The sequence below is a fragment of the Rana temporaria genome, chromosome 1, assembly GCF_905171775.1.
Source record: "Rana temporaria chromosome 1, aRanTem1.1, whole genome shotgun sequence".
NCBI lineage: Eukaryota > Metazoa > Chordata > Amphibia > Anura > Ranidae > Rana > Rana temporaria.
In genome coordinates, this window is record NC_053489.1 from 568,423,820 (window position 1) to 568,436,377 (window position 12,558).

The 12,558-nt window shown below is 40.1% G+C and overlaps 1 protein-coding gene across 1 annotated transcript in view; it reads left to right on the forward strand.

Annotated features, from left to right (window-relative positions):
- ASAH1 (N-acylsphingosine amidohydrolase 1) overlaps window positions 1–12,558 on the forward strand; it is a 42,268-nt gene that overhangs the window by 20,040 nt on the left and 9,670 nt on the right. The window contains exons 5-11 of the mRNA XM_040334491.1: window positions 768–846; window positions 5,043–5,117; window positions 5,203–5,248; window positions 7,764–7,908; window positions 9,701–9,755; window positions 11,167–11,248; window positions 11,706–11,837. Of these exons, the coding sequence (XP_040190425.1) occupies window positions 768–846; window positions 5,043–5,117; window positions 5,203–5,248; window positions 7,764–7,908; window positions 9,701–9,755; window positions 11,167–11,248; window positions 11,706–11,837 (614 nt within the window). The remainder of the gene's footprint in view (window positions 1–767; window positions 847–5,042; window positions 5,118–5,202; window positions 5,249–7,763; window positions 7,909–9,700; window positions 9,756–11,166; window positions 11,249–11,705; window positions 11,838–12,558) is intronic.

The window sequence follows — 12,558 nt, forward strand, 5'->3', positions numbered from 1 at the left end:
CATACAAATATAGTAAAAAAAATCAGAGCTGCGCTTAAACAATTATAGAACCTTTTGTGAATTCAGTGACAGAAATAAAGTTCACAGTGAGTAGGTAGAGTTGGTAAGAAATCTTCTTTTAAAAGTTAATTCAAAGGAATCCAATACCAGCAGCAATATAAACCTCTGTTGTGTGAATCCTCCACTCGGGTGGATCCAGAGTCTAGTCTCGGGAGGGGCACTGCCAGAAAATATGTTTTTTATTTTTTGCTGTCAATTTATCGGGGCAATGGCTGGTGTTGGCGCTTCAATAATCACACGGCACCATGGCTGTTATGGTGTCAGGATGATTGAAGTGTGTTATTTTGTATTGTTGCAGTGTTCTATAAAATGGAAAAAAAAATACACTTGCATACATGTGTAGATAAAACGCCAGAAATATACAGTATCTTGCCGGCAAACGGCACTGAACGCACAACTGTGTGTGTGTGTGTGTGTGTATATATATATATATATATATATATATATATATATATATATATATATATATATATATATATATATATATATATATATATATATATATATATATATATATATATATATATATATATATATATATATATATATATATATATATATATATATATATATATATATATATATATATATATATAATTTTTTTTTTTTTTCTTTAGTTATAAGTGGACTTGCCCTTTAAATAAACCTATGTGAGCTATAGTAAGAAATTGTTAATGCTTTAACAGATAAACGTGTTTGTGTTGCAGCCTTTGCTTATTGGAAATCTTCCATATCCATTTGGTGAAGAAATAAAAGGTGTTGCAGATGCAGCTGGCGTACCACTAGGTATACTTTTACCATGCTAGGTTTTAATCTCTGTTTTCATCACTAGTCCTATTATCACCACTAGAAAAAATGTGGACAAAAGCAGAGTTTATTTAATAATAATAATAATATTATTATTCAGGATTTATATAGCACCAGCAGTTTGCACCGCGCTTTACAATTTAAAAGTGAAAGTACAGTTACAATATAATAAAATACAAAAGGGTTAAGAGGACCCTGCTCATAAGATCCCTTTCACACTGAGCTGCCCATAGCGCCGGCGGTAAGACTCCGCTATTTTTACCGCCGACGCTATGGGTGGATTTGCGGCGCATTTTGGGCGCTAGCGGGTGGTTTTACCCCCGCTAGCGGCCAACAACAGGTTAAAACTGCCCGCAATGCGCTGCTGCAGACCCAGGGTCACCAGTCGGAACTTCAAGGACGCCTTAAGGTACTCCAGCAGATGGAGCACCCTCTTTTAGCTGTAATGAATCACGATCTTCTTCTTATGCAGTCAGTCTGGACAAGGCAGTATCTTCCTCAAACAATATCTGCAGATTTCTCCTATTCCAGCAGAAAATGGGAAGTTCTGTCGGATGATGAGCAGTGCCAGGAGATGTCACAGGGTATCCATTTCATCTCCTGGCACTGCTCATTTAACTATCCAATCATTTTACTTTTTGTGCACCTTTTATTTTCACATGAGGATTGGCGCTACATGCTGCTAATGTAAGACAACATTTCTGTTGAAGCCTTTCTTCTGTAGTCCTGCAGGGGTTATAAACTGTGTTTCAGGTTAATGAATGCAGCCGGGAATCGTGGCACCTTTCATGTTTAATCCACCTAACCGCTGTGCATGATTTTAGGACGGTAGATATCCCATGCAGTTGGTCCAACTTTCAGCTGCACATGAGATTTTGGCTGTCCTTTTTCCAGGACAGGTTAGGTTATGAAAGAAATCGAGTTGCCATATATGGTAGATGAATAAAATTGGGGTGTGGGGGTAGTGGCGCTGTCTGTTCAGTAGCCACTGGCTAAAGAAGAAGAAGAAAAAAAAAAAAAAAGGCACACGGCAATATATATGCAGTAATGCACACTAGTTCCACCAGAAATGGCGTCCACCAGCCTGGAATTATGATATAATGCTAGGCACAGCTGAGTATATCTAAACCAAAATATGAAGCAGCATCTAAACCAAAGTAATGTAACTATATAGTGAGTACCTAGAGTGGAAAACTATTGCTAGTTAGACCAAACATACTATGTGGATAAAAATAGGCGCATATGTGTGAAATAGATACAAATAAAAATAAATTGAACTAGAACTCCGCTAGCAAAATATAAATATATGTGAACCTAAAGTGAGATAAAGTCCTGTGATGACCGTAGCATAATAGTTGAATATAAATATAGTATGCGCACAATTGTGCAAAAAACATCAGCATATATCACCAAAAATTATTGAATCCTGTGATAACCAGAGTTGGATATATGTACCCAACTGTGTTGGATAATGAAAAGTGTAACACAAACACCAAAAAGTGAAACCAAAAAGTCCTAAGGTCAATCCAAAAATATGTGTAAAAAATGTCACAAAAATCAGCAGTAAAGTACTAATGAATCCTCAAACAGTTAATTGAAATTCAAATTCAACTTGAGTGCAGTAATCAGCTTGAACCAGTGCTTCTTGCTGTGCTGGGTGATCACTATGCAGTTTGTGTAAGCGCGATGGTCCCGGTGCTCCCCCACTTGGGTCCCCACTCACCAGAAGCCCTCACCCCTGCAGGGGTAGGGTGCAAAACACGCTGCGATGTCTCTCGATCCCAATCCTTCCTTCCCTGAGCTCTCTGGGAATGACTTCCACCAGGTGGCAAAGATCTTCCTAATCGTCCAGACTCCTCCAGAAAAAAAGACAGGCTCCCATAGCGTGATATGTAAAAACCAGGGTAAGCTTTATTGCACTGCCAATAAGAGCTTGGCGTGCTAAATAAAATATGGAGCGTGTACAAACAGTGTATAGTATTGCCCATAAACTAATCAGGACAAGGATAATTACAAATAAAATTGAATAAAAAATAAAAAAGTTGAAAAAATAGTAAATAAAAGATGAGCTGCCTGCGATAATCGCAGATGTGCAGACACGGCACTATCAGTCCGGTATGTATGTGGTAGCAGCTGCCGGAGGCCGTGCGTTCCACTGAGCTAGTTAGCTGTTCCACCCGGAAGTGCGTGTAACCGCTTTACGCGCGTTTCGTAAGGTAACTTCTTCTGAAGCGATTATCGCAGGCAGCTCATCTTTATTTACTATTTTTTCAACTTTTTTATTTTTTATTCAATTTTATTTGTAATTATCCTTGTCCTGATTAGTTTATGGGCAATACTATACACTGTTTGTACACGCTCCATATTTTATTTAGCACGCCAAGCTCTTATTGGCAGTGCAATAAAGCTTACCCTGGTTTTTACATATCACGCTATGGGAGCCTGTCTTTTTTTCTGGAGGAGTCTGGACGATTAGGAAGATCTTTGCCACCTGGTGGAAGTCATTCCCAGAGAGCTCAGGGAAGGAAGGATTGGGATCGAGAGACATCGCAGCGTGTTTTGCACCCTACCCCTGCAGGGGTGAGGGCTTCTGGTGAGTGGGGACCCAAGTGGGGGAGCACCGGGACCACTGCGCTTACACAAACTGCATAGTGTGATCACCCAGCACAGCAAGAAGCACTGGTTCAAGCTGATTACTGCACTCAAGTTGAATTTGAATTTCAATTAACTGTTTGAGGATTCATTAGTACTTTACTGCTGATTTTTGTGACATTTTTTACACATATTTTTGGATTGACCTTATGACTTTTTGGTTTCACTTTTTGGTGTTTGTGTTACACTTTTCATTATCCAACACAGTTGGGTACATATATCCAACTCTGGTTATCACAGGATTCAATACTTTTTGGTGATATATGCTGATGTTTTTTGCACAATTGTGCGCATACTATATTTATATTCAACTATTATGCTACGGTCATCACAGGACTTTATCTCACTTTAGGTTCACATATATTTATATTTTGCTAGCGGAGTTCTAGTTCAATTTATTTTTATTTGTATCTATTTCACGCATATGCGCCTATTTTTATCCACATAGTATGTTTGGTCTAACTAGCAATAGTTTTCCACTCTAGGTACTCACTATATAGTTACATTACTTTGGTTTAGATGCTGCTTCATATTTTGGTTTAGATATACTCAGCTGTGCCTAGCATTATATCATAATTCCAGGCTGGTGGACGCCATTTCTGGTGGAACTAGTGTGCATTACTGCATATATATTGCCGTGTGCCTTTTTTTTTTTTTTCCTTTAGCCAGTGGCTACTGAACAGACAGCGCCACTACCCCCACACCCCAATTTTATTCCTTTTTATTTGTATCCTCTTGGGGATACAAAAGAGGGGGGGGGCCGCAGTCTTATAATTTACATTATTTACATTTCCCACCTCTTATCCTAAGCGCGGGTATTCCATTTATTTTATATATGGTAGATGGGTACTTTTTTTTTATGAACAGTTTTGGGGCTTGCAGGTATATTATGTTTTTATCCAGAAAATGCACATAGTTTGAAACTAGTTTGTCAGTACCTATTGGGTAGGGAAGTTGCTACAAGTTTTTGCAACATTTTTGTGTGATGCCTCGTACACAGGATCAGTTTTCCCGACGGGAAAACTGCCAGAAGAGCTTTTGGCTGGGAATCCCGGCCGTGTGTATGCTCCTCGCAGTTTTTCCAACTGGAAAACTGCCCAAAAACCACCAGACAAAAAAAGAGAACCAGTTCTCCTTCTTTTTTTTTTTTTTTTTTTTTTTTTGCCGGGAAAATCGGCGGACTTTTGCCCGGCATTTTTTTGGGCAGTTTTCCTATTGGAAAAACTGTGATGGAGCATACACACGGCCGTGATTCCCGGCTAAAGCTCTATCGCAATTTTCCTGTCGAGAAAAACGGCCGCATATAGGGGAAAGACTGAACCGAGCAGGATTTCCAACGGGAACTTTTCCTGTCGGAAATCCCGCACGTGTGTACGGGGCTTAAGAGTGGTACAACCCATTCAAGAACCATTGGGGCTCACCACACAAAAGCCTTGAAATGTAGGGCAGAGGCAAGGCTTATATCTTGTATATTGGCCTTAAACTTCAAAGTATAACCCTGTTCTGTTTACGTTTCTTTCCAGGGGAAATTATGTTGTTCAACATCTTTTATGAAGTCTTTTCTGTTTGTACATCAGTAGTGGCACAAGATACCTCAGGTAACATTCTATGTTTGCTCATTCTAGTTTAGTATAGGTTGTTAAATTTATTTTTAGCATCTAAAGTGTCTCTGTTCATATACAGGCAAGTTAATTCATGCAAGAAACCTGGATTTTGGATTATTTCTGGGGTGAGTAAGCACATTTATATCAGCTTGCGCTTGGATACACATATATCTCAGATACCTATACTAGATACTTGTAAAATAATGATTACATGTTGATGAGCCCACCAAGATCTAACTTCTCCGTTAGACACATTTCATGAAAGAGAAGCATCTATTGGCCAATAATCAAAGCAGTTGATTTTCCTAGGAAGTGATCTGGCTGTACACACAGTATATGTGTATACACTGATCAGCAATAACTTTATGACCCCTGACAGGTAAAGTGAATACCATTTATTGTCTTGTTACAATGGCATCTGAAAGTAAATTAAACACATTAGGCAGCAAGTGAACGTGTCCCTTAAGTTGATGTGTTGAAAGCACAAATTATTGGGTGTTAGGATTTGAAGGACATTGTCAGACCCTACGCTGGTGCAGTGGGTCCTGAGTTCCTCCTGGTACATGGCAATGCCCAGCCTCATGTGGCGAGAGCATACAGCCAGTTCCTGGAGGATGAAGGAATTGATACCATTGAATGGCCCCCACGCTCACCTGACCTAAATCCAAAAGAACACCTCTGGGACATTATGTTTCGGTCCATCCGTCGTCTCATTAGGAGCATGCCCTGATTTTGTCAGGCATGAATACAAGCACTTTGGGGCCATACAAACTACTGAGGACCATTTTGAGTTATTGCAATGAAATTTCAGCAAAATGGACTAGCTTGCTGCATGATTTTTTTCACTTTGATTTTCGGGGGTGTCTTTGAATTCAGCCCTCTGTAGGTGGATAATTTTCATTTCCATCAAATGATGTGCCATCCTTTCATTCCTAACACATTAGCCAGTCCATATCAGTATAGATATCCAGCATGAGATTTTTGCCCGTTGAGATCTGATATGTTTTCAAAGTGTTCCTTTAATTTTTTTGAGCAGTGTATATAATATACATTTACTTTTTCCTGCCCAGCCTAGCGAGAGCTCTCCCATCCTAGGTGGATGCCCTCCCAGGATCGTGCTTTGCGTGCGCCATGGGGGCCACGCTGTGGCATGATCTGTCACCAGCTGTGTCTACCGGAGACGCCAGACGACAAATCATTGTACCAGGCTGCTGCCAGTACCAATCACCAATCACAGCAGATCACATGACAGTTGTACACAATGAATGGCTTTCATTCATAGCCATTCATTGTGTACTGTTGATCTCTGTGGTTGGTCACGGGGCCAAACACAGCTCCTCTGTACCATGTGATGGTACCAATAACTGCTTCACAATAGTACACACTGGATGCCATTCATAAAAAAATTATTGCTTTATAACATTTATCATCACTGTTCTAAGAAGTCATGGTGGGGGGGGGGACTTTCCCCCACACACATACTGTTACCAGTTTGTGTCCCTGATAACCGCCACACCAGTCATATGGTGACACTGTACTACTCTGGTAACAGTATGTAAACAAATTTTGATTTAACTTCTTAAATTTCCATAAAATTGGGGGGGGGGGGGGTATTACAACTTAAAAAAAAACCACCATGCCTCTTGCTTGAATACCTTGGACTGTCTACTCTCCAAAAAAGGGAAGTATATATGTTGACACAATGGCTTGGCTGGGCATATGGGTGTACAGGTACGTCCCTCTTTAAGATGCGACATTGTGGGCGCGCGGCGCCTGCTCCGTGAGTCCGACTGCGTGTCCCGCGGACTCGATGTCCGCGGGGATACCCGCGATCGTTTCACAGAGAGGTAGAATGGGGAAATGCTGATGTAAACAAGCATTTTCTTATTCTTCCTAGTGACAGGACACTGATCGCAGCTCCCTGTGATTGGGAGCGGTGATCAGTGTCATGTCACACTTGGCCACGCCCCCCCACAGTTAGAGAACATCCCTAGGACACACCTAACTCCTTCAGCGCCCCCTCCTGGTTAACCCGTTCACTGTCAGTGTAATTTTTACAATAATTGTGCATTTTTATAGCACTGATCGCTGTATCAATGACAATGGTCCCAAAATGGCGTCAAGTGTCTGATGTGTCCGCCATAATGTCGCAGTCACGATAAAAATCGCTGATCGCCGCCATTACTAGTAAAAAAATAAATAATAAAAATGACATAAAACTATCCGCTATTTTTTTAGACGCTATAACTTTTGCGCAAACCAATCGATAAACGCTTATTGCAAATGTTTTTTTTTTTTTTCAAAAGTGTTGTTCTATTTTTGTTTATAGCGCAAAAAATAAAAACTGCAGAGGTGATCAAATACCACCAAAAAGCTCTGTTTATGGGGGGGAAAAAGGACGTCAATTATGCACAACCGCGCTAATGTCAGTTAAAGCGACGCAGTGCCGAATCACAAAAAGTGCTCTGGTTTTTGGGTAGCCAAATGGTCCGGGGCTGAAGTGGTTAATTTAAAATATGATACAAATTTCATTTTGTACAGTGTTGTATGACTGAGTAACTTATTTTAAAGTGTGACAACACTGAAATCAGAAAATGAACGTGGGCAAGGAGGAAAAACTTTTTTTTTTTTTTTTATTAGATGGGATGTGAAGAACAATTCATGGTTGGTCGCTGAGCTCCTTAAACCAATGGTTGTCAATGTGAATTTCCAAAGGAATAATAAAACCGTTTTCCTGTCTACAAGTTTTGCTGGATACATCGGAATTTTAACTGGAATGAAACCGGTAAGCTTTAATCCTATGGAGGTGTTTACTATTGGCTTAGTCTTGTCACATGTTGAAGAGGAAATTTAACTCCTTAACGTTGCCGCCTCCCAGCCCTTTAAGAGGTTCTAAATGGCGGGAAGCAGAGGCAGGCATGCCGATCACGTGACCGCTGTGATTGGCTGTCACAGCCGTCACGTGATTGTAAAGCTCCCGATCTCAAGTATGCATTGGTAGCTTTCTGGTACCCGCTGGTCTCTGTGCTGGGAGCGTACTTTTGACACATAAAGATGTTTACATAGGGCCACATATATGTGGCCTCTTGTATCAGAAAAGTGTCTGTAATAACATATGAGACTTTTGAGGCACAACATTTTAGTATCATTTTCCAACATCTAGGAAAATATATACAAGTGTATATATGGTCATTTTAAACCACTGCAGTGATTTTATAGCAAGACTTCCCGCTCAATGCGTTTCATGGACATTGTCCTCTTCATCAGGAGCTAGCAGACCTAAATTGTGTCATTCTATTTAGATGGCAGCAATTCATTTTAAATGGTCATACAAATATAGTGCATTTTCATACATCATGCCATAATCCCCCCCCATGGACTGCAATAATGTGTATCCAGAATTCCTCAGAGTTCAACCATAAGTGGCACAGGGGTCCCATGATGGGGATCTTCCCCCCCCCCACCCCCCCTTCTCCTTTATTTTATATTCAAGGTCAATTATGTGTGTTCCCCTCTCAAGGGTTAAATTGCACATACCTTAATTCCAATATTGTCTTAAATTTAAAACTTGATATTTATCTTTTTATATGTTGCAGTCAAAAGAAATGATTTAGACATTTAGGTAATTTTCTGTTATCGTGGTAACACGGGTGGTCCATTATCCATGTGATTAATAAACTTCTCGCATATGTTTTGGTTCCTCACATTCAGTCTATACAATAACCATGATTTAATTACATTTTTGTTCCTCACATTTACTTAATGAAAGTAGTAATGATGTTGTTATAATGATAGTAGTAATAATATTGGCTATAATGATGGTACTGTTACTGGTTAACAGTAACATTTGATGTGGCCTCTTGGTTAAATGCCCACCCACCGAAAGGCCGCGTATATACGTACAGCCGGCGGGAAGAGGTTAAAAGTAGTTAAAGTAATCTTGAGGTTTGCCTATGCACAGCAAAACTACACATTTTATTTTAAGTGGATGTAAACCTGAATTAATTTTTTTACCCAGTACAGTAGAGGATGTCAAGTCATCTGTGCCCAGTCTTGCCACAAAGAGTTAATCCAGCTCTGAGCAATCCATTTGTCTTTTTGTAGTAAGATTTAAAAAAAAAAAGACACACAGATTAGTTTGTGTTGCCACATCCCCGCCCCATGGTCGAAATCGACGGTTATGTTGGGTCCATTTATGGCACGATTGTCAAACGATCTTTCTAAAAACGGCCAGTTTCGGACGATTATTCTGTGCGTGTATGGTCAGCATTAGTCCCGTCCACTGCTTTCTAGATTGACAGTGCTGCTGAATACCACTGTGAGCTGCAATGTCTGGGAGAGGGTGTGATTGAGACACAAGTGAAGGAGAATTTGGCCCAATCGGGGGAGGTAAAGGAAGTTTTTGTTTATATTATGGGGCTTGTACATCACTTAGTTTCTATAATTGGTACTTGTTTAGGCTGTCGTATAAGAGAATTTAGGTGTAATGGAAATTTTTTTTTTTTTTTTTTATAAGAAGTGGAGAATGCAGGCAGGATGGAAAGGTACATTTCTGAATGTTTCTGCTTTTCTTACAGGGTATCCTTACTCTTACTATGAATGAACGTTTCAATTTAGATGGAGGATACCTAGGTAAGATAATTGCTACATAAACTTGTTTTATTTTTTACCTGGCAAATCTGCACAATCTGTGTTTTACACACTTCTGCCACAGTGCTGGGTCATCTACTTGTTATTTTGGCAAGGGTTATGGTTTGCTAAATTGTCCATTGAGCAAGCTGATGGTGTATAGTTGCCTTCTGTACCCCCGCCGACGGCTGCCACTGTGCCAGGGACCGCTGCAACCTATCGTGTCTGGTAAACCGAGAAGGGGAGGGTACATCTGAACTCCTGCTGTGATATTTGAAACCAGAAGTGACAAGAATTTTGACACAGGGTTGTTTGGGACGGGAGCTGTTCTCCCATTGATCGCCCGGGGGGAAGAGAGCATGGAGGAAGAGGAGAGCCATGGGATAGCACGCTGTTACTGGCACTTACATTATAATTGTCTCCGCTCGACACAGCCCCCATGCCTGTGATAGAACGCATCGCAGCATTGGACCGGAGTTCTATCTATCACAGGCATGGGGTCAGGAGGAGGTGGGGCTGTGTCGAGCAGAGCGGAGACAATTATAATGTAATGGCGTACTAATCTGTGGCTCTCCTCTTCCTCCAGCCATGCATTCCTCTGCTTAGGCGAGGCTGCAATGGTGGGCACCGATGAGGCTGCATTGATAAAGTTGTTGTTAAAATGTTTTATGCAAAAATAAATATTAAGTGTCATTTCATGAGATAATTTATGGGGACGGGACATGGTAGGGATTGAGTGGGGCACTGGTGGCGAGTAACCTTTTTGAGGCCTGGCTAGTAGCTCAGGACTTGAAATTTTGAGCCCTGGCCTTTATGATGGCAATAAAGTTTGATTTAAAAAAGAAAAAAACATTTTTTAAAGATCATGTAAAAAAATAAAAAAATTGAAGGTGCCCCTGTGTTTAAATGCAAACGCATATGTAGGTCCCACACGCATATGTAAATGGTGATTGCACCACACCGCTAATGTCTGAGTGAGAGCAATAATTCTAGTACCAGACCCCTGTTCAACTCGGTTAAACTGGTAACCCCACTAATAGCTTTTAAAGCGACTCTTATGGAGATTTTTAGGTACCATCATTTGTTGCCATTCCCCAGGTGTGCGCAATTCTAAAGCATGATACATTGGGTGTCTACTCAGCATAACATCATCTTTTTTATATTTTGGATATTATATCCCACTTTTAAGTAAACAATGGAACCAGAGCATGTTTAAAAAATGTACTTAGAGTGAAGCAATACCTTTTTTCACCTCTCAATGCTTGTACAGCATTGCCAAATCAAATGTTAAAAGCAAATAATCTTGACTGATTTCTGAACAACATTCAAATGTACTAAGAATTTTCTTAGAATATTTGTTTCAAATTCTACAAGTGTATACCCAGCTTTGCACTCATTCCCTGTGTATGTATAGGAATCCTGGAGTGGATACTTGGAAAAAGACAAGGGGTGTGGATGGGCTTTCTAACCAGAAGTGTGCTGGAAAATGCAACCAGGTAAGGACAATTTCTGCTTCTTTAAGTTCTAAATCTCCTTATTACCTGGATCTGCCTGCTCTTTGTACTACTGCTGGACCTCTACATGAAATCTTGTTAATTATTTAATTAATATATTTTATTAAACATAACAAATAAACTTTTTAACTATCCTTCAAGCTATTTATTTTTTATATATACAGTCTGGTCTTTAGACTTCCATCAGTGTTTCCTTTCTCTGATCCCTCACTGAACCCTGGTATATTTTGTTTATACATTTCTTTATGTTAGGCCAGTATAATTGCCAACCTTTTCGGATTTTCTATTTATATGGATTAGCTTTATTTAATCTGTATTTACAATATTTGGGTGAGAGTGCAATCAAAAGATATTCTGTAATTAGAATTTTTTTAACCAAAATAAATAACGCCTAAACATATTGTAACAAAATGTTGTTATATTTTATTTACCCCAACAGTTATGAGGACGCTAAAGAAGTTCTATCGAAAACAGAGATGCTGGCCCCAGCATATTTCATCCTGGGAGGTAACAAGCCAGGCCAGGCCTGTGTGATCACACGCAGCAGGAAGTTGTCCATCAATTTCTGGGAGTGAGTACTCACTCAGTTTTTATTAAATTTTTTTTTTTTTTTTTTATGTTGGAACTGAAAATCATGCTAAAGCCCAAAAAAATAATTATAAATAAATATATATATATATATTTTTTTTTTTACCTTGATGTATAGAATGTTTAGGTATCAGTATCACCCCCCCAACCCCCTTTTTACTTACCCAAGCCCTCATTCAATCCAGCGCTGTGCACTTCTAAATGAATGACTTTGTATAGCGCTACACATGCGAACTGAATCGCTTCTAGGCGCTTCTGCAGCTCTTCTCGGTCTTGCAGATGCTGGGTCCTGTCTGTGTCTACAGACGCAGACAGCGAGACTCGAAGAGCGAGCTTGCATGAGTTCCCCCATAGAAAGGGACGGAGCGCTGGTGGGAAACCCAAGAAGAGGAGGTTCTGGGCTGCTCTGTGCAAAAACATTACACAGAGCCAGTAAGTATAAACCTGCTCACTGTACAAGTTTGTCAATGCCGAATCTGAATGAACTCTCGCGCATGCACGTGAGAGACCTCATCCCCACCAAGACAGTGGCCAGTGACCGACTCCTGGAACCCAGCCGCCCAATGATGTTAGCGGCTGGGTGGGGAGCTGCATCACTGGAGCCAAGGTGAGTATAGTTTCGCTTTAGCTTTTACTCTTTGTGGCAAATAGATTTTTCATTTTAATCTGCCTGTAACCCTGTGCATGTAACATTTAATCTATTG